At 38.5% G+C, this 23,621-nt stretch overlaps 2 protein-coding genes across 2 annotated transcripts in view; one reads left to right on the top strand and one right to left on the bottom strand.

Moving 5' to 3' along the window:
• Positions 1-21: 21 nt before the first annotated feature.
• Positions 22-18,059, top strand: tnnt3b (troponin T type 3b (skeletal, fast)). The gene is made up of 11 exons (XM_079588369.1): positions 22-797; positions 8,139-8,288; positions 10,193-10,210; positions 11,194-11,212; positions 11,369-11,417; positions 11,516-11,632; positions 12,234-12,425; positions 12,529-12,641; positions 12,754-12,844; positions 15,427-15,467; positions 17,722-18,059. The coding sequence occupies exons 1-11, from the start codon at positions 671-673 to the stop codon at positions 17,756-17,758; spliced, it is 954 nt and encodes a 317-aa protein (XP_079444495.1). The 5' UTR covers positions 22-670; the 3' UTR covers positions 17,759-18,059.
• A 1,483-nt stretch (positions 18,060-19,542) lies between these two features.
• The window catches only part of otog (otogelin), a 42,973-nt gene continuing 38,894 nt past the window's right edge, over positions 19,543-23,621 (bottom strand). The window contains exons 53-55 of the mRNA XM_079588381.1: positions 22,047-22,092; positions 20,197-20,276; positions 19,543-20,111 (exon numbers count right to left, since the gene is read on the bottom strand). Coding sequence (XP_079444507.1) covers positions 19,911-20,111; positions 20,197-20,276; positions 22,047-22,092 — 327 coding nt within the window. The 3' untranslated portion in view covers positions 19,543-19,910. The remainder of the gene's footprint in view (positions 20,112-20,196; positions 20,277-22,046; positions 22,093-23,621) is intronic.

Here is a 23,621-nt window from a genome sequence, read left to right as displayed (position 1 = left end):
AGTTCTAAATTATATCATATAATTCATATCATATGTGTATGCAGTCTATGTGCATTATATTATGTATATATGTACACATTTTCCCAGTTAATTTCTATTTCCTTTTTTGTTTTTATAAAAAAAAAAAAATCGTATTAAATGTATTTTGTTTTTTCAGTCAGCATCAATGTTTTCTTGGTATGTCAGCAATTACTCAATGTATAGAGAGCCTTGATGACATATCTGTGCATGTTTGGCTTTGCTCTATCCAGCATTTAAACTGAATTCATAAAAAAAATACACAATTCAAATATAAATATATATCCAATGCAAGAGTTGTGCCCTGAATTAGCTTGTAATGAGTGATATTGTGCCACCTGCTGTCTAGCAGCTGATTCATGAATCACATGCCAGCATACTGCCTTCTGCCACTGCTACAGAGAGCGTTTTTAGAAACATCTCTGGAGGCTGACATGCCAAACACAAGCAGTGGCTCAATGCAGTATTAATGATGCTTATGTTACTGGTGTTCTCTGGGGTAAATGCTCATGACAGGCTAGGTCAGAGATCAGACCAAATTATTAATTTACTGGAATTGTTTTATTAAATTTACAATAATAATTGGCTAAGTGGCTCTGAACTGAACTCCAACTGAGCACTAACTCCACAGAAACCATAAAAAAGGCTCAGCATGCATTTAATGCATAAAGCAATTACAAATACAATGGTGCCAAAAAAGAAAAGAAAAAAAGCATTTTTTAATTTGTGTATTCCTTTACTGCTTTCTTTTCTGGCATATGAAGAATTCGAAGAGGAAGGTAAAATAAGCAACAATAAACTACAACAAAACAAACCAAATGGATATGAAAATTAACTAGTCTTTCAACATACTAATTCAACACAATTTCTCCTTATTTGTTTAAAACTGCCTGACACTGTCTGCAGTAAGCTGTAACTAAGTCAACTGAAAATAAATTAACAGAAAGCAGAAAATGAAAATGATTTGCTTAACTAATTTTTTCCTAATTCAAGGATCTTTCAAATGTCAACCTTTTCATTTAACTCATCATATGGAAAACCAAAACATTAAGCATATTAATTATGTTTATGCTGGGAAAACGTCTAGGTTACGACTGTAACCTCTGTTCCCTGAGAACAGGGAACGAGACACTGCATTGATTGATGCTTTGGGGAACGCCTCAGGTGTGACAATCCTATTGACCGGCGACAATTCATGACATCATCACCGTGCGACCCAGAAGTATAAAAGAGGCGCGTTGCAAACATGACATTCAGCTTATCGTCTGAAGGGACTGTTTGGTAGGCAGGCCCCGAGGCATGGCGAAAAGACGCAGTATCTTGTTCCCTGTTCTCAGGGAACAGAGGTTACAGTCGTAACCTAGACGTTCCCTTTCGAAAGGGAACTCGCACTGCGTCAATTGATGCTTTGGGAAACAATATACCAATGCCACCATGCTAAGGGGATTGCCTGACAGTGGCAGTGACATCTGTCAGAACCAGCAAATTCAAATGAAATGCCAGAAGCACTCATCCTCAGGTCACACTGAGCTGTCAGTGACAGCATTCCCTACGGTCATAGCCCAAGCTATATGCTTCACAGGAAACCCTCCATAAATTTTGTTTAATGAAAAGGCCTACCTGGACCTGCTCAAGGGCCTAGGACCACAGCTTCAAATTAGAATGGGTCCCTTCTAGAGAATGTGGCTAGGGAACCCGAAGGAGCCCCAGCCAATCACTATCCAAGGGTATCAACATAATCACCCGAGATGCTACCAGGAAGGCCTGACCTGGCATCCCTTACATAGGACACTTCAGTCTGGCCAGCTTCCTGTCTGTCCGAAGACAGAGCCTACTGGTAGGGCCTACTAACTTATAGCAAGTCTATTCTGCTAAGAACACAACATTGTTGGGAACCATACTACACCAACTCAAATATTGAGGTCCTCTTGAGGCTGGTGTTGGAAACCTTTCCTTCGAAGCAGAGACCAGGAGACGTTGGGGTATCTTTCAAGCAGAAGTTATTCTTTATTGAGGACTTTGCTGTGCTTTGCTGTAGTCATACAACTCAAGTCTGACAGTATACATTGTAGTTTATATACTTTCCAAGGGGGAGGGATCTACAGAAAGGTGGCATGTAAATGAAGTACATGAGTCAGCTCGTTTACAGAGATTGTCAGTCAAATGATCCAATCAGCCTGACAGTATCAACCATACCTTCACATTATCATAGCTTAACTTGGGACAATGACACTGTTCAGGAGGTGCATAAAGACAAAAGGTTAATGTCAGACACCTGGATTACTTGACTTAATTTTCTTTGAATCTCATCATCTATGCCTCAAACGCTAAATTCAGTCTACTAAACTTTCTCAGTTTATATACTATTGTATTGGAACCTAAATGAAACATTTAATAAATTTGTAATACAACAGTCCCCCCTTTGATAGTTCTAATAACTCTCACAAAATACAAATTTAAACACTTAAAAGTTCATTCTTGTAACTTGCGATCGTTACAGGCCCATATCACATGCTCTGTGTTGATTTTCTGTAATTGCATGCTGACAGAGAAACAAACATGCAATTAGGGTCTGTGAAGTTCTTACGGGTAATAGTATTTTCTGGTTGGAACTGACATTTTCTTGTAAGAGGCGTGAGTCATTTGTTGAATTAAACACTTGATACTGTGGACAAATAGATAGTACGCCAGTAGAAGAAACAACAGCAGAATTGCTATTTCCTTGATCCACAGCCAGGGTTTACCTAACAAGTTTCCGAACCATGAACTTCAGTCATCTGGTGTAATTTTGCTGAAAGATCGAGAATGTCTTGTTGGATTTTGTTCAAGTTCTCTGTTGGATCCATTAACCCGGTGCAGCACTCAGGGCCGATAATGGTACAGGCTCCCCCTTGCGTTGCAAGAATGTGAAAAAATATATGAAAGTTTAATTTTTATCATTACATTATGGACAATAATGAACTTTATCACAATATGCTAATTTTTTGAGAAGGACCTGTACAGTCTGACCTAACACCATTACTGAGGAATGGCCTGTGCTGTAGCATAACATTTAAGGCTGTGAGTCTACTTAACCAGTCCCCCAAAGGAAGGCAGAGACAGTCACTTTCCTTTTGTTTTATTAAACAAAAATAAGTCTTTCATCTTTGTTGTAAGTTACTGGGGAAATTAAGCACTCACAGCCCAAATGGTTAACACCTCAACAAGCTGCCCCACGGGTTTAATGACGATGGGAGGGGCTGCTTCAGAGTACCAAGCAGACTTAGTAGAAGCTGAGTAACATTGTTAACTTGTCTAAAGTTCTTTTTGTTTTTCCTACACTCTTTTTTTCCAATGTCCATGCTTACCACAGTAATAACAACTGCCCTCTCTCTTAGGACATTTGCGTTTCTGTTGATTCTCTGCGTTGACCTTAAAAGATGCTGCTGCAATTTTTATTCTTGCCTTGACATCAGAGTCTCTTTCCCAAGTAGCTAACCTCTCCAAGTTGTTTTGTAGGGTTCTAGTGGACCAAGTGAAGTCTAAGAAAGGCAATGCCTTTCTATGTTCTGACAAAAGATCATCAAACCATGTGTGAACTAGGGGGCCATTATCATCTAGCACCATCTCTGAAGTATCAGCTATCCCACTGTATGCTGCAGCTGACTGACAAAATCTTTCAGTGTACTCACTAACAGTTTCATCCTTCTTCTGTACACAACTAGTGATCTTTGACCAGTCCATGTGTGGGCCCATTATATTCTTTAGAATTTTCAAAACACCTTATCTCAAATCGCCTTTACTGGCTTTACTGGTCATAGTTCAGAAGTAACAGCAGACTCAAAACTGTTGAATTCAGATTCAGTTAGAATTTGTGACATCAGCTGTGTGACTTCTGTCAACAACATGACGTAGCGACGCATTTTGCTGATCAATGCTCTTCTAAATTCATAAAATGTGTGCGTGCTGAGGGGAAGCATTGGGATAGTCTCTCTACATCTTTAGGTCCTAGCGCTTTGGCAACCGTTTGTATTTGGACAACAGAAGAGTTGGGAGGAACACTTTCAGTTCCCACAATTCCCTGTGATCTTCTCCTAACGCCACATACCTGAATCTACAGGCTCACCCTGTCCACCCTGCCTGCTAATTTTTCTCATCAGTTACTGATTGGATGGCTACATCTGTTTCAAAGAAAGCTTGTAAGTCAGGATAATTGTTATCAGGCTGACTAACTTCTTCCACATCAGTTTTTTCTGCATCTTTGTTTGCGGTTTAATTTCTTAGTCAAAGAGGATACTCTAGCACGGAGCTCTTTGATCTGTTTCTCTAGCTCTGAGTTACGCTGAGACTGTTGTGTAGCTAGTGCTAAACCAAATTCTCTGTGGCAGCAAATAATGCCTATCACATTGTTCTTGCAAACACTTGCTCCTGGTACCTTTTTACACTCATCTACCGACCAAGTCTTGTCTGGATGAATCTCATATGTCTGCGTTAGTTCTTGTCTAACTTTCTCAGTAACTATTAGGTTCATTTGTACTCCTAACAGTGATTTGAATTCGCTATCTGACCACAAATGAGTCGCAAGACCACCTTTTTCAGTTGTGGGGATCAGTCTAGCATTTTTTCTAAACATTTTGTGAGTTTCTTTGTTATCACACAATCAAAAACACTAAAACTTCTCTGATCAACAGAGGGTACACTTGTTAACACAGATCAACTATTGTTAACCTTCCTTGGCAGAGCAAAGGATAACACAAATTACTACGCTAATCTTCCCTGCCTGAAACAGAGGATTAATCTTCTATGACTGCACAGAGGATATATCATCTTCCCTGGTAAAGCAGAGGATAAATCTTCCCTAACTTTACAGGGGATAAACCTTCTCTAGCAATGTAGAGCATAACTTTTCCGTTGAACAACCTTCCCTGATTGGACAAAGGATAAAACAACTGCCCTGACTATACAGAGGATGAAACACTTCCCTGGCAAAGCAGAAGATAAACTACTGTTAACACACTGTAGCTGTTGTTAACCTTCCCTGGTTGAACAGAGGATGAATCTTCTCTGACTACACAGAGGATAAACGAATATTAACATGTAATGCTATCCCTGCCTGAACAGAGGATAAACTTTCATCTCTAAAATAACATTTTAGAGGATAACTTAGTTTACCAAACACTACAGCTGTCTGTTAACTCTTCTCTGACGGCGCAGAGGATAACAAATTTGTACTGGTCTTAAATGTTCTTTTGGATAGAGTAGCACTCACCAACCCTTGGTTGTACAGAAAGATTCAGTCTGGAATGCAGTCAGATCTTTGTTGAGCTTGAAGTTCCAATCTGGATTTAGGTGAGTAGCTCTATCCGGGTCACAGCACCAACACTGTTGGAAACTTTTCCTTCGAAGCAGAGACCATGAGACGTTGGGGTATCTTTCAAGCAGAAGTTATTCTTTATTGAGGATTTTGCTGTGCGTTTCTGTAGTCATCCAACTCAAGTCTGACTAAAACAGTATACATTGTAGTTTATATACATTTTAAGGGGGAGGGATCTACAGAGAGGTGGCATGTAAATGAAGTACATAAGTCAGCTCGTTTGCAGAGATTTCCAGATCCCATCAGCATAACAGTGTTATTCAAATGATCCAAATCAGCCTGACAGTATCACCCATACCTTCATATTATCATAGCTTAACTTGGGACAATGACACTGTTTCCGCTCGACCCGTGCCATAGTGGTGTGAGGTAGAATGATACAGAGCTGAAAGTGGAGTACTCAACAGGGGAGTGCAAACCACCTGCCCCTGAGAATTCAACAGAGTGCGGGCCTGCCAGTGGCTCTAGAGGTGACAGGAATTTTCCTGTGCCCAGCCTAGGGGAGTGGGGCTTGCTTGCAACCCACTTGCTTGCAAACCATTGCTTGAGCAGTAGCTCAGTGAGCTGAGTGGAGCCTACTCCGGAGGCCCAAGTCCATATGCTAGCTCTGCACGGCGGGGTCTGGCAAATAAATAAAAAAACGATCTCTTCGCAAAGCGAAAGACAGCCTAACCCTGCCCAAAAATACTAATTTTACTGGGGAGGCCTTATTGGAGGCCTAACCCTAGGTTTTTATCAATCATGCCTCTACACCATCCTGCATTACTCTTCTCACCCCCAAATGCAGAGAACGGAGTGAGCCTTGGCCGAACGACTCCCTACCATGGGAGGAGGCTGTCATATAGAGATGCTAAAAAGCCTACATTTACATAGTGAAGAGGCAGAAAATGCTTTAGCAGAGCGCCTTCGCTATCCCTAGTATAGCCTAGGCCAGGCATTGAGGTGGCCCTGGTGAGGGCCAGCCTATAAGTATAGATCTACCTGGCTCGGAGGAGCAACAGCATCAAGAGAAAGATTTCTCATATGAGATGCTGCAAAACCGCTCAGCCGGTATGAAAAACCCAAACAGAGCTCAAGGGAGCGATGTACTCAGGAAAATGTCAGACGGCCCCGTTGGCCAGACATAAGATGTGTGGGCACGGATCTCAGTGGAATACAGGATTTAAACGCTGCTGAGCGTGCCTTTGCCTACAGGCTTTTGCCAAGACCCGCTGCTGCTGCCGCGTATGCTCTGCCATTCAAATGCGATGTTAATTTCAAAGGTTTGGATGGCAGGGTTGGAGCTCTCAGTGTCGATGCCCTCCCAGATGCAAGATATTTTGCAAACGTCTCGTCAATGGACGGCATCGACACATACCCACGTTCTCCTATCCCCTCAATATCAGTGAAACTAGCCTGCTGATGTCTAGCGGGCAAACTAGCGGGCAGAATATGGGTTCTTCCATGCCCTCTCGATCTCAGTATGAAGATCGGGAAGGAATGGAAGGCGCACCTGAGCTGGTTGTTTATGGCCGAGAAGAAACCGATCGGCAAGCGATTTCTCCCCTAACGCGGGAGACATTCTCCATAACATTCACCAGTTCATCATACACTGGGCAGAATGGCTGAGAGGGTTCAGAATCTATCTGATTATCATCATCCTCATCAGCCATCTCCTACCTATCCTGAAGTGCACTCGCTGCTGAGGAGGAGAGAAATCCTCCACCTGCAGCTCACCCTCGTCAGCCGCCGAATCGTCTGAGAGTGTTATTCGTGTGTGTCACCCGGCGTCAGATATCTCGGGCACGGGTTTACACACTTCTGAAAGCACTCAGCCTTCTTAGTGCATTTCATAATTACCTGATTTTCAAGTGCTTAAATACAAAACAGTGAATGTCATGTTTGCAAGGCTCCCCTTTTATACTTCCGTGTCGCACAGTGATGATGTCATGGGCTGTCGCGAGTCAATAGGATTGCCGTGATTTGATAGTTATTTCAGACACCTATTACGCCTGAGCCGTTCCCCAAAGCGTCAATCGAAGCAGTGAAGGTTCCCTTTCGAAAGGGAACTAATGGGAGCTAACCAGCATGTGCTACACCCCCCCCCCCCCCCACACACACACACACAGCTTGAAGGGTACCATGACCTTTGATGACCTTTTAGACAGAATCCATAAAACGGATTGGAATACTTCAGTGTGGAAACCTGAAGTTTTAAATTGTGTAACTTTTGAAAAGGTCATTAAAATAATCTGTTGTTTTGATGCTTTGTCTTTGTTTTGAGGTGATAGTTTGTGAATTTAGTCCATGCACAAGGTGTTAAATTTATTCTAGTTTATTTTCCTATCCAACACAAAGTAGTTAGAGTTTACTTTAGAATATTTTAATTAACGGCTTTGGCAAACAGGGAAAAACAAAGGCATTTCGTGTCTGTGTTTTATTTGGCATGTGGAACCCTCATCATTTCATAACAGGTTCTCCCGTTATGTGGATCCTCTTAGCCATCAATCCCATCCTTATTTACATACATTTCACACATGACTCACATGACTACATTTTACACATTTCTCTCTCTCTCTCTCTCTCTCTCTCTCTCTCTCTCTCTCTCTCTCTCTCTCTCTCTACACACACACACACACACACACACACACACACACACACACACACACACACACACACACTTTAACCAATACTTAATCTCCCATTTCTAAATGCTCCCTCCTCTGCAACGCATTAACTTTTGACAACCTTCCTTCCCCTGGTTGCTTGCTGCATCATGTATTATTAGCTGAAGAGGTAGTAGAGGTAGAGGTAGCTCCAGAGGCAGCTCCTGAACCGGAGCCTGAGCCTGAGCAAGAACCAGAGCCAGAACCAGAGCCAGAAAAAGAGCCAGAGCCAGAGCCAGAACCAGAACCAGAGCCAGAGGTGCATGAGGAAGGTATGTGGCATGAATATTCATTCATCCTTCCCATTTTCCCCAAACAACTAAAAACAGGCAGCTACTTAAAAATCATTCACATTAACGTAGCAGTAGTTCCCCAGTACTTCCCCTCCAACCCCACAAAACTTTAACCACTACTGGTGGTACCTCCTCTTCGTTCAGGCCCACTATGGGACTGGTGTGGTAACACCAGATGTTGACAGAGCTTATATTCATGCCATTTCAGTCCTTTATGGTGCATTTGAATTATTTTTTCAGAATTGGACAATTTCCCAATTTAAGAACAAGGAATATTTTCCAATTCTAATTCACTTGCAGACCGATGTAGAGTGAGCTGGAACGATTAAGCTCTGACAGACATGGCACTCATTACATCTAAAATGCAGCTTTCTTTAGAGTGGATGCAGGAGGCCTTCAGTGTTGGGAAGCAAAAAATTTTAGCAACACTTCTAAACTATATTTTTAGTTGGGTGTATCACAAAAAAAAGGCGTCATTGCTCTTTTTTTATGTCAAAAGTCTATAATCAAACACATAAACTGTCTTCCTAAACGGTCCTCTCTCTTATATGTCATTTTTGGAAGTTCCAGTCGTTCGAACTGCTTTTGTAAATTTACCATGTAAATATTCACCAATTCAGTAAATTATTAACAATAAAAGATTCACTGATTTAATAAACGATTCAGTATTTAGCTGTACTAAATACCGCTGTTCATCACTGTTTTTTTATTTAGTTCAGCTGTTTTTTTATATAAATTAAGTTATCATTTTTTTCTGTTCAAGTTTAATGGCCACACACTAAGGATCTTCATTTATTAATATATATATATATATATATATATATATATATATATATATATATATATATATATATATATATATATATATATATATTAAAGATGAAATTGTCCCCCCGATGTCCTCTAGTGTAGTTCCTTTTAAGGTAGCCAGTAGCTTGACTGTATGAACTACTAAGCATTAGGAGTAGCTCGGTTTCAACAGTTTCAAAGTAGCTTCCCCAACACTGGTGGCCTGAGCTGATAATAAATCACATTCCAGCTCCTGCTCTTGCCAATTATGCTGCAGCCATGATTCTTAAATCAGATTGTGACTGAAAACGCATTGCACTCTTCTGCATTCAGAACTGTCTCTGAGTTGCCGCCAGCATAATGCTACTCTAGGCTGCATCTTGAGGAAAAATCTATTCTATTGCATGTGTTTTAATAATTCTGCTACAAACGCAACTGTTTCAGTTGCTATGGTGTTTCATAATATTCATAGCATGCATGATGTTAATGTTTAAATGCCAATTACACAATAAATGGTCAGTGTATTTAATGGAATTTTCAAAGGGACAAAAAGGACTACTGTTAATATGTTCTTTAGTAACTTATTCTCTCTAATTGCACTGGCTTAACATGGGAAAGGCTCTCTTTGGCTCACTGGATGATATAATCACTAAATTGATTATTAAATATCACAGTCTAAAGTCTTTAAGTTTAATTATTGAATTAAAAAGCAAAATTCTGAGTGTCAAACCATATTTTGTCCATTATTAAGATGCTTTTTGTCCACTTTGAAATACCAAGCAATGTTTTATGATAATATGTATGCTAATATAAATTGATCATCACTATAAATGTTGTTATTTAGCTTAGGTTATATAGCTTGCTCATATTGAGGTGTCCTGCTGAAAGTGATAACCTTATTCATTCAATCTTTATTGTGATTTTTTTATGTTTAATTTCAATGTATCCTAATTCAAGCTGATACCTCAATTTGAGTGTCTGCTCAGCTGAACTCTGCCTCTGAGCACGCAGCCCTACTTGGGGCAGCAAAAAGCACACAAAGCAACATTAATGTTCTCTATTTTACTCTTGCTTTCAACGCTTGATGCATGCAGAGGCCTATGAAGAGGAAGGTATGTTTGTCATTTTCTTGTATTTGTCATTTCTGATAAAAAAAAAGAAGGCATGGGGGTGGGGGTGGGGGGAGGGTGTTAATGCCTGCAAGGTGCACAGTGAAATCAGGACCAAAACCTTAAAACATCATATTCTGAATAGAGAGACTCAGAAAAGTGTCGGTTGAAACTGACGCTGGCTTATAATAAGTCAATAACAAGGGTGAAAGAATATGAAATGCTGACATTGCCCTGTGCTTTGCTTCTTTTTGCATGAATCTGCCACAACACCAGTGGAAGAAGGACTACAAGATGGCAGTTTTAATTCCCTTCTGGAAAATGTCTGGTCTGGGTGTAGCTTGATGCTTGTGTTTTTGGTGTGAATGTCAAGCCAAATTGTTACGATACATTGCAATGGCAATGACATCTTATCAAGCCGACTTACAGAGTCTAGTCAAAAGTCCATGATGATCAGAGAATAAACCCAGATTTAGATGCTGTTAGTCAAAAGAGATGGGAAAATGAATGAAGGATAAAAAGCTGAATCTTTTCCACAAGCCTTTTGTTGTTGTTGTTGTGTTAATTCCTGGAAGAGTGACTGAGAATGGTCCACTTGTCCGGAGTTCTGTGTCTATACTCATCTACTTATAAGCACCTCATGATCTGATTTCTCGTGCAATGATTCTGCTAGATTTGTTTTGATCAACTATTTGTTTCACAACTTTCTAACTAACCCAGTTTATTAACATTACTGAAATTAATATATTTACTTAACTTCGTAAAGATACTATTAAAAGTTACATACATCATGCTTAAAGCTCAGGGTAACAGAAACCAGCACTGAGGTGTTACTAAGAGTAACTTTACATTTAAATTGAATTGAGTAACTCCATATTCATGGATATTGCTAACAGAATTCCCACTGATTGTTGAGTGAGCTTGTTAAAACATCTCTAACCATGTTACATATCCCTCTCCCTTTTTTATTTTATTTTTCATAACAGATGAGAAGCCCAAGTTCAAGTAAGTAGTATTGTCCACTAAACAGTTTTTACCGCTGAGCAGCCAATTTCAATGCTGTGATGCAATACAACATGCTCTGAGTTTTCCCGAGGAGCTGATGAAGTTATGTGATACCCAGAATGCCACTAAAACAAATTTTGCTTTCATTCCCTTCAGACCAGCTGCACCAAAAATCCCTGAAGGGGGTGATAAGGTGGACTTTGATGTAAGCAAGTAGTGCATGTAATTGTTGGTTACATTAGATTATGTATTAAACATTGCACAAATACATGTTTGAGGTCATATTTCCATGTGTGCAAACAGGATATCCATAAGAAGCGTCAAAACAAGGATCTCGTTGAGCTGCAGGGCCTGATTGATGCCCACTTTGAGAGCAGGAAGAAAGAGGAGGAGGAGCTTATTGCTCTGAAAGATAGAATTGTGAGTGATCACTGTCTATTAGCTCCCAGATTACATGACTCAACAATAAGCATGTGGATTTAAAATATTGATTTGAGTTCAAATTATTTTATAATATTACCGGTATATTATCTTAAAATAGTCTGTTACAATGTACAACATAATCAGCCTATCAACAAAACACAAAATTTACACTGTCCATTTTCACTACAATAGAAAAATGAGACGCATAAAGGTTGGTTTTATACAATAATACAAGTTAAAGTAGCCTACTAAAATTACCAAACCTAAAACATCCATAACATAGTAATATTTTTTTTAAATCCCCCAAACTTATAAAAATGACAAAAGCGGATAACAAAATTACTAACATTTAGGCTAAAATTAAAATTAAAACTAATAAAATAAAATAAAAGAAGTAAAAGATTATTAATAAATATTATAATAGTATAAAAATAATCCTAAAATAACACTGACCTGGATAAGCAGAATGATATACAGCGTTGCTTTGGACAATGGCAAATGTAAGGAAATGCTGTGATTGAGCCGTCAGAATTGAGTAATCCTGTGTATCTGGATATTATAATGGACATATTTGATATCTGTGTGTACACGTGTGTAGGAGAAACGTAGGGCTGAGAGGGCAGAGCAGCAGAGGATCCGCTCTGAGAAGGACAAGGAGCGCCAGGCAAGACGTGAGGAAGAGAGGGTGAGGAAGGAGGAGGCTGATGCTAAGAAGAGGGCAGATGATGATGCCAAGAAGAAGTCTGCCCTGTCCAACATGGGTTCCCAGTACAGCAGCTACCTGCAGAAGGTGCAGAGCTTTCTATCAGCCCCAACTCTGATTCTGTTTATCATCACTCTGAGTACAGTATATGATTGTGAAATGTGTTGTGTTTGTGTGCTGATAAAAACAGGCTGACTCGAAGAGGGGAGGTAAGAAGCAAACTGAAAGGGAGAAGAAGAAGAAGATTCTGGCAGACAGACGCAAACCTCTGAATATTGACCATCTCAATGAGGACAAGCTGAGGTCAGCAGATCTAAGCTTATACGGGCAATGAGGCTGAAAAAAGACACCTTGTCCTGATGAAACATAAGTGTCTAAATTCTAAATGTGTTTTGGTTTATATGTGTGTTTACAGGGAGAAAGCTAAAGAGATGTGGGACTGGTTGTACTCCCTGGAAGTTGAGAAGTTTGAGCACCTCGAGAAACTCAAGAGGCAGAAGTATGAGGTGAGGGAGCATTATAATGTCCATTTGCACAATACAATGTCTATAAATTTAATTTACTTGACATATTTTATTATGAACTACATTTGTTTTACTAGGGGAGATTCACTACTTTTTCAACTGCATCCTGGACACACTTAAAAGCTTAAAGGGATAGTTGACCCAAAATGAAAATCATTTACTGGTATCTGTGGTTCCATGATAACCCATTAACATCCATGGAACATTTGCATTGCACAAACGGTTCTTTGTATTAGAGAAAGGTTAAAAGATTTTTTTTTTTAGTTTATTTAAATTGTTGTTTTAAGAACTGTTCACTGAAAGGTTCTTTGATCATTCCAAAATGGTCCTTCTTGCATCTCTGCGAAAAACATATTTTGGAACTGTTATTTTTCCGAGTGAATGGGATACAAAAAGAGATGACCATCTCAGTCACCATTCATTCTCATTGTATGCAAAAAAAAAGATGCAATGAAAGACAATGGTGACTTACTCTCAGCCTCAGATGTCATGCCCATGAACCACGCACCGCCCGTTTACATCTGATGCATATGGCAAACAAAACTGGAAACAACTTTCGAGAAGCCAAAAGTCTGAATCTAATTGGCTGACTTCTACACGTTTTGTTTGAGGCACTTAGTTGAATTTGTTTGCATGTTTACAGACGAGAGCTTGGCCAACCCATTTTACTAGTTGTGCCCTCTCACATCTATAACAGAAGATTAGGTGAAGTACTTTACTAAGAAGGGAATATGTGGAATTTGCAGGTAAATGTGAAAGTATTTGCTTTTATTGTAACATGACTATGAACAAGACAAAACATTGATTGGTCACTATACATGTCAATCAGACGTCCTCTCCCTGTCTTTGTGGATGGTCCTTGGCCAATTGCAGTGGCTATACACGGGTTTCTGTGCAACGTCATCACGTAGATGCGCGCGCATCTAAGACGCAGAAAGCAACAGTCTTTACGGCTATATCTAGCAGAAGCAGAGATGACGCGGAGCTGTTGTGTTTTTATGATTTTATACTAATGTTTTTATGATTCGCAAACTTAGTTGGACAATTTCATACTAGTCAACTAACTAACTTTTTACATAATGTTATATTAATATGCAAATGAAACACAAGCAAACAGATTCAACTCTGAAATTGCAGTTTATTATTGAGTCAACAAGAATTAACAAACAATGCGAAATCTATGTTAATTACAATGTTCTTTTACAGAACTCGGCATAACATATAGCGGTCTTGCCTCTTGGATGCGCGCGCATCCGGTATTGTTTGTATACAAGAAACCTGTGTATAGAGCGCAGACCTTATGTCGTTTAGCAAAGGTCTGGCTACTTGAGACTCATGGTGACTGAGATGCTAATCCTGCCCAACACAGGAGAAAGTCAATCTTACATTTGGAACAACATGACGATGAGCCATTTAGATGACTGAATTTTCATTTTTGGGTGAACTATCCATTTAGTCCTCAAATTTGGTTGTGTTACATTGCATTACAGACAGTCAGTCTGTACATTAGTGCTAGGAATTTTTCAGTGACTCCTTCTATAGGTCATTGTTACCGCTGTAGGAGGCTTTATGAGTGTATCATTCAATCATTTATTCAACCGATTAGATTAAATTTGATTAAGAAAGCTGATTCATTCAGGAATGGAACACCATTACTGTGCGTTGTTTGGAGACATGATGATTCCATGCAATCTTTTGAAGGTGGTGCATATTTGTAGAAATTTGAAGGTGAAAGATTTTGGCAAGGCATTCAAGTTGGTGACTGATCTCTCCGCATTGACCGACATAAATCATTGGTTTGGAAATCATTGTTTTTTTTGCCTACGAAATTTCGATAATGTGACTGAAATATTGGAAATTTCAGTGAAACTCCCAAGCATGTGGATTTCTATTGAAATGACTGGATTTTCCCAGCAAAATTTGAATGTGACCATGTGAAATGTGTAAATGTGACCACACCTTTCATCAGAGGGTGAAAAAGTTCCCCCATTCAGATTTTTCTCATGTTGAAGTTGATCATGTAAATTCTCTACACTGTTGAGAACAGATAATGGACATGTGGATCTACTTGACCAGCACAAAATTTTGGAGAAATCATGTTAGCAAAAAAAGTCCATTGTCTATTATCAATAGGTCACTTTCAAATGAAGCAGCCGACTGTTGGTCAGCACAGCGAATTCAAGTCACCAACTTGAACCCGTTGCAGAACATCATCTGTGTTGGGGAATACTTCTTCCTCTCCTTTTGCCTGTAAAATGGTAAATGTGACTGCACCTTAAGTAATGTAAATTTACAGTAAATGTAAGTAACTTAAGACAAGTCAAGTCATCTTCATATAGCGCTTTTAACAATGTAGATTGTTTCAAAGCAGCTTTACATTGATAAACAGATAATTTAACTTAATATTAACATTCACTCATTCGTATAAATAGGTTAGCTTGACATTAAAAGAACATGAACATATCAGTCACAATGTGTGTGAGAGCAGGTCTAAGTGTGTCTGTGCAGGTGATTCAGAGTGTGTGTGGTAGTTCAGGTCTCAGCTGTGTTCTGGTGTTCTGCAGGTTACAACCCAGCGTAAGAGAGTGGAGGAGCTCAGTAAATAGTGAGTAACTGGAAATATAGGAAGCTAAGCATCAGGCTTTGGTCAGCAAGAGGGATGTGACAGCATGGTCTGCACGCATGAGACTCTCTGGTCTCCGTGGCTTCTGGGAAAAAGGTCGATTCAGACCACAGGTGAACGGTCAAATGTAATGTCACTCCTAAAAAGAGAGTCTATGGTTAGAGCCATCACAAAAAGTTGATCTCTTTACCAGCAGCAGCTAAATCAAACCACTATGCCAACAACCTCGATACTGTCCAGTAGAGATGTGCTTCGTGGTTAAATGAATATCGTATGTAGTGTCATCAAGCATCTGATCTTCCAAGATGTTTTCTCTCGCAGGTAAGTGTGTGTGATTGTTGAAGCTCAATACCGTCTTGCTGAGGACACACATGCCTGTGACATGCCCACACAATGCTGCTTTATACCAGCTCTTGACTTCAGCAAGTGCTGAGCATCAAGCCAGAATGATTTGTGTGTGTTTGTCAGCACTCGATGGTAGAGGACAGCTGTCACAATCCAGGATCCTGTGGTTAAGGTATGATCTGGCAGGTTTAAAAACGCTCATGTGTTGTTTTCAGGTCATCTCTCTCAGAAACCGCATTGATGAATTGCAGAAGCAGTAAGTAGCTCCTTGCCACCACACACACAAAGCGCACGAATAGACTGACTACTTTACTCTAATATTACTGATTGAATTATCTAATCATTTTCACACCCCATGAAAACTCTCAAAGACACTGTCACACACAAGCTGCCAGTCATATTGGATACAACGCATATGACTGTCAATGGCAGCGAGACTTTACAAAACATGTCCTAAAACTTGATATAGGGCTATAGGATTGAAGCTGTGTTAGAGATGGTAAGTATTTGGGACATTTTTGTAGCATTGTGACAGACTTACAGAAGCTTTAAGCCTTTGAGAGTGAGTTTCTCTAGAACTGAATGAGTTTGGTCTCCCCTAGTCAGACAGCAAACGCTCTCTGCAGTCTCCCCATACAAGCTTCTCTGAGTACGTTTACATGCATTTGAGTTTCATTTCATTCGGAATAAAGCAATTACTCATCTTTTTTAAATGTCGAAATCATGCCAGTCCAGTTTGTGAAGTTGAACTACCCAGATAATGTGATTGTAGATCGGCTTCTTCCAGTGAATTCACGAATCGAACTACAGTTGGCCTCGGCATTGTGCTCATGCTCCGAAAGACAACTGTGACAAGTGACTTGCATTTATGCTCCCTTTTAATTGTACCTGGGTAAAATTTTATCTTGAGCATTCGTTATTACTACATGTGACTTATTCAAGTCAGAAACTTTGTACAAAAATAGCGTAAACAAAACAAAATAATTATAAGCTTATTCTGAACAATAAACCCAAATAACATCTGAATTCAAAATTAGGAACAATATTAATTTCTATCACTTATGTATGCATAGTATCACACCTACATCTTTTTGTTATATAAACCAAACCAAAAACGTTGGGTGATCTATCTATCTATCTATCTATCTATCTATCTATCTATCTATCTATCTATCTATCTATCTATCTATCTATCTATCTATCTATCTATCTATCTATCTATCTATCTATCATCTCTACTATAGATTCGCTCATTCGTTTTAAATCGACACACCACTTCCAACGTCATAAATTGGCCGTGTAACGTGATTATAATTCTGCATGTAAACGTACTTGATTTCTGAAAGGATTTACAGACAATGAAAAATAAAGCTCATTCGTTTATCTCTCAACATGCAACACCTAAGTGGCACTATGAAGCACTTGTCTATTCCAGATCTGGCTTATTTTTCAGTGGTGCCATCAAATCTGAACTTTGATTAATGTGTTTGGTATACATGAGGTAATGAGTGATGTAAATGTGATGTGTATCAGCTGCTGCGGTGATAAACATTTAAGACTAAGACAGGCCTGTTTAACAAACTGACAGAGCTCAGAGAAAGGGCGGTAAGTCCTGCATGGTGTGAACAATATTTCTGTTCAATGTGCATGTCAAACTTTGTGTGGACACGAGGAGAGGAACATCCTGCAGGACCTGACTGAGAACTGGACTGGAAAACAATAGTATTTAAAAGGGCTTTATGTTAGTAAAAACAGCAGAATCATCACTTATGCGTTTGTACTTAAAATAAAAAATGGAGCCCTGTCCTGTATGGTGTTTTTCTCAGTCGTCTACCAGCAGGTCTGTAAAGATCAGCACCGCTAACTCGCTCTTTCTTTGTCTGATACTCAGCTCCAAGAAGGGTGCTGCTGCTCGCCGCAGAAAGTAAGCATTCATGGAGAAATCTACACTTGTGGTCAAGACATGCCTGTTGCCTGCGTCTCCGAGCTCTGCCTTCATTCACCAGGCATCTCTGATCCCACCCACCATTTGCATTTTACCAGAGGCTATCAAAGGCGGTCTACCAGCACCTGCGTGACATTAACACTGTCCGGTCTTAGCAGTTGTAGTAGGAACTTCCCCTCTTGCTATGTCTTTAGGTTCTCACCTTCCGTTTTTGTAAATAATGTTTGGCTCGCCAGCTTTATCTGTTGCATCTGGCAGTTCAATAAAATATTCTTTAAGACTGATATACTAGAATTGATCGCGTTTCCTTTATACTGAGAAACTCTGATACTGAAACATTGAATCAACTTGAATGAGCCTTCTGACTTAGTTGACATGTTCATGATGAATCTGAGTTGACAAGTACAAACCATTTCAATGGGAAATGAACAGACTGTTCTGTTTTTCCATGTTTCATATTTGCAGATTGATGGTCTACTCTAACCAATAAGAGTTTGTATGTCATTTCCCCCCAAAATATGATTTAATGAGAAATCTTTAAAAAATAAAACAGCTCTCTATTTCTCACAATTTTCCGATGACACTTGTACAAATATGCATTTCAGTATGAGATGGTAAGGTAATAATTATTATCTATAAACAGACCTAAATATCCGGTAACGCTTTTGAATAAGGTCTCATTTGTAAACACTATAATGCATTAACTAACATGAACTAACAATGAGCAATATATTTGTTACAGTATTTATTAATCTTTGTTAATGTTAGTTAATACAAATACAGTTGTTCATTGTTTGTTCGTGTTAGTTCACAGTACATTAACTAATGTTAACAAATACTACTTTTGATTTTAATAATGTATTAGTAAATGCTAAAATTAACATTAACTTAGCATATAATAATGCTGTAGACGTATTGTTCATTCTTAGTTCATAAATTAGTTAATTAATGAACCCTTATTGTAAAGTGTTAACAAATATCATACACCGTTAAATGAGCTTGGAAAATTGTTATGACTGTGATTGGCCAATGCCACCACATGAAGGCCAGTAGACAAGAACAAATATATGCCCATAATAACCTTCCAAAAAAGAATCGGAACTGAAAAACGTCTATGCGATGTTGAAATATTACATGAAATAGTTGAGATGCTAGCTGCACCATACTTATACTTACATGCATGTTAGCTGCAAAGAAACATCAGAAGCCTACAGCACAGCCAATGAAACTGCAGTTCCTCCACAAGAATGAACCCATTTTCTAAAGATTTTTATTGAAAATGTAAATATACATATAGTATGGTACAAAAAACTAAGCATATTATGAATGTTGCAATTCTTCAGCAGGTACAATGTTAAACCAAGAATCTAAAAAGGACTCACTCCATAAAATAATTCATTGAGTCTATACAGAGGTATTCATTATGACCGTCCGTTTGCATTTTATAGATGCAACATTGCAATACTGTGGACACAGATATAAAAACAGGAACTTCACATATTCAGTTTTAAGTCAGTACTAAGTATTTCACACAAAAATCTAAAGCTGTTCTTAAAATGTGCCATAGTGTATAAAGCTAATTTATGTTGACTTGGCAATAATTTATATCAGATCACGAAGATAAAAATGTATTTTGCATCAGCTGAAGTGCTTCATAAATCATGTGTAAAAAATCTTGTATTTTGAGTGAAGCAATTGTTCTTATATGGTAATAAATAAATAAAGTGCTCAAAATACAGCATAAGGTCAATTATTCAATAAACATGTGATTGTTATATAACTTGTCAAATCACATTATATTCAGATCATTAAGAAGTAACATTACCTGTAGAAAAGCATCTAAATACAATTAGTAAAACTTTATTTCAGTATTCTCGGTTGTAGAATTCCATATATACAGAACAGGAGCACAAAGCTAGTATCATTACTGTTACTGATTCACGTGCTTCCACATTACTTACATTTCAAACATGCAGCCATGCAGTTTATACCATTTTCTGAAATATTTGAGAATTTTGATAGAACAAACTATATATTCTGCTCAGGAAAATAGAGAAAAAAGACACTTTACAACACTAGATCTTAACGTTCAAGTTGAATGATAAGTAACACTTTCTGTTATTATGGTTTAGGGTTTATGACCACTGACAGGAACAGTCGGTAGGTTCCTGTATGGTGTAACTGACCCACGTGGAGTTTCCACTGCAGTAGAGTTGGACTGAACGCTTCTGCAGTCCCATCTCTCTGCAGCACTTACAAAAGCGTGCATATGTGTTGATGTTGTAGTTATAAATACTCGCAGACGGACACTTCCCATCACATGACACTATGTTGACCTGTGAACATGACAGACATAATATGAGCCCTTTTACAGCCAAACTAGAGCCAAATTATAATAGGTACATTCTGAAATGAACTCACCGGTCTGTTGCTACGGCAATCATTCTTTCTAATTGTCATCCTCACTGTGACTTTCTGACATGACTTCCCGTCCTCTTTACCTACAGCATGAGGAGTCAATGAATTACCTTTTTCATCCTGTGTAGTAGTTTTAATTCATTTAATGAAAAATAACTTCTGCTCTCCCCATGCAAGAATTTTAAGATATGGAAGAAGAAAAAAACATTTCTGGTAGATTCTCATTTATTTGTTTGTTATATGCTTGATTTCATGTTGCTAAGATAATTTTTTAACTATTTAATTGCTTACCGTCAGTTTTGGTGACGAAAAGTGATTAAAAACAGTGTATTTCTCAAGAAAATTGCTGGGATACCACTTCAAGCGACGTTGCTGGATGGCTTTGACTCAGGTTATAAAAGTAATCTTTGCATTCAGCACGAACTTGATTATGCATTAGATCATATTAATTTGTGAAAGTGAAAATAGTGTAATCTGTCTGAAAAGGATGAAGCTGAATAACAATTAAGATTCATTCTAATGGTAGATGGCATCAGTACATATGAAGCTATTATTTTAATCTGGATCAAGACCACAGCTTACAGCAGGATGATTACATTCATTTCCAATTCAATAAAAATGTATACTATGGAGGATAAACAGATTTTTGGTAGATTCTATAATAAATAACAATGTATATCCTCCTCTAAGATTAAAGGCTTTAACTTTCCAAGATTGTAATGACTGTTACTTGTATACCTGACAGTGGAAATACAATTCTTTCCCCACTTAGCTGATAAATAATCACTATAAAACTACTCATCTACTGAAAGTATTAAGATCACATGAATTTGCTTGTACTCAAGATCAATGCTTTTCCACCACCTCAAAAGCAAAAAGAAAAAGAAAGAAAAAAGACTCAAATGAGCCCCAATACTTGGTTTTCCAATAAAAAGTATAGATCAGTAGTGAGAAGAAGCTGTAATGGTTTGAGTAATGTGGCAAAAAAAGGTGGCAAAACTGTATGTAAAAAGTGCTTTGTATTGCTACTGTTGCCATATCACTCAAAACATTACTAAACACCCCATTACCACAAACTACACATACTATATGATTAGAGGCTACAGCCTAAGCACTCTGAATCATGCAGAGCTACAGCAACTCTCTAACTGGCCACTACCAACAGTACATTGTTGGCAATCAACAATGCACTGCCCGACAGAGCAAAATGGGGAAAGATGTAGCTGCTTCCAAGAAACATCTGGGAGAAAAGTAACTAGAAGTATAAATGCCTTCAATGAGCAGTTATGTTTAAATCTGTTGAGAGTCCTGTATTGTTTGAATAGGGGGAGTACATTGTTGGAATTCAACAATGGTGATGGTGAGCCTTGAGGTCTGATGTTAGTATCAGGTACCTTGTTCACAGTTTGTGCTAACTGTGGGTTTCAAAGGGCTAACAGAGAAGGGGAACAGGGAGTTTGCAGCGCCTGGAGAGATTGTTACAGAACGTTACACTGATGCAAGAAATTAACTTTTTGCTGTTGTGAGCATGTCAGTGCTTCTACACAATGTTTTTTCTTGTCTGTTCAAGTGAATTATCGCAAGTGACACCCTTCTATACTGATATATGTTTAGGATTATGAATTTTGCCCTTTACCTTGCTGGTACTGAACAAATGTACTGTGTCTTATCAATAGAGAACATAAATGGTGATACATAAAGTATAGCCGTGGCACTGTTGTTATCATTCGGTACATACTGAGTGCAAATGACTTGAGAAAGAAACAGATGTAGCTTTTAAATGGTAACATTGGCCATGTTTCTTGTTATAATAAGAGTAGAGATGAACAAAAGAATGTGACCTCTGTACTCACATGTCTTGCAGCACCCATCCATGTAACTCACAACGGTGCCCCCGATCTAAGACAAGATGAACACTTTGAAAAATGTAGCCAGGGTCAAACAGAAGGGACCATTATTTGCTAGACACATTTTTCATAATGAGATGTTGTATATCTTTTGGCACAATGGAAGAAGTCAGTGAAAGTATGGAACCACTGTGTAACCACTGACTCAGGACCACATGATTATGTCTATGTATTACTCTGTCACTGTGTGGTTTCACTTTATTTTCAGGGACCCTTTCTTTTGACTCTAAGTAACTTTGCACCTATGTCTACTAACTCTCATTACAGTAATAGTAGACTGTTAGTAGACTGGTAGGGTTAGGATTAGAATAAGTTGACATGTAGTTGCAAAGTTATTTATAGACCTTATGTAGCCCCGCCCCTTTTCAGCGCTGCGCTTGTTGTCTTTTTTGTCTTCCAGTTTGTATTTCCACAGCGATCTTACGTATTTATGAATGAACTGCCCGTTTTAAAAACTTCCCGGTCTACTGACATATTAAAGGGCACCTATTATGGAATTTTGAAATTTACCTTTCATGTAGTGTGTAACATAGATCTAAGTGAACAAAAACATCCTGCAAACTAAGTTTGAAATATGAAAGTGCACCGTATATAAAGTTATTGTCTTTCAAAAGTGAGAGTCGACTCTGAGTCATTTTTATGAATCGTTAGAAGACCGAAGCTTTTTCTCTGACTAGATGACGTCAACTTGTCAAGTTATTTGAATACGATACGCCCACTTATTGCGCTCCAAGGCCAGGGGAAAATATCATGGCGACGAGCCGCTGTGTTCTGAAGTGCGGCTCAAAAGCAAACTTTTTTCATCTGCCCAAGGAGGAGCATTTGAAGACTAAGTGGCTACAATTCACTATACCACAGAAGTATAGTCCGAGCCTTGTGCTTTGTTCGCGTCATTTTGAAGACGATTGCTTTTTAAATGCAATCAAACTTGGATTCGCGAGCCGGCTGATATTGAAGGAAGGTTCAGTTCCAAGTGTATTTGCATCAGCTTCCTCCTCCGTATCACAACCTGTAAGTGTTATAAATAATTTTTGCTTTTATATTTTATGTAGCATGCTTAATAATTATTTTGTTTGTTGTGTAAGCACCGTTTAGCTTCTAGGTCTTCAATGACAATTGTATTGAGATATGTGAAGTGTTTGTCGTTGTTTTCGGAGTTGTCTAAAGAATAGAGTAATACCTCTTAGTAACGTAACTGCATTTTTTTTTTTGTAAAAACGTTATGTTTATGCATCGGGCTAATGCAAACAAAGACTGATTGTGCTTTTACAATATGAACTCTGGGCTATGCTCGCTAACATAACATTAAATTCTTTATCTTATTTTTAGTTTTTTACTACAAACTATAAAGCAGTGGACTATAATCATTATTATAATACAATTTAATTGATAAAAGCATCATTGCACTCCATGTTAAAAATAAGTATTATCTCTGTAAACACTGCTGGGTCATCTGACCAATCAACGCAGATTAACGTCGCGCAAAGGAGGGGTTTGAAAAACGAGTCGTTGAACGAATCA

Source organism: Phoxinus phoxinus (assembly GCF_949152265.1).
Source record: "Phoxinus phoxinus genome assembly, chromosome: 2".
Classification (NCBI taxonomy): domain Eukaryota; kingdom Metazoa; phylum Chordata; class Actinopteri; order Cypriniformes; family Leuciscidae; genus Phoxinus; species Phoxinus phoxinus.
The sequence above is the reverse complement of the archived record's forward strand: the minus strand, read 5'-3'. Positions and strand labels throughout refer to the sequence as shown.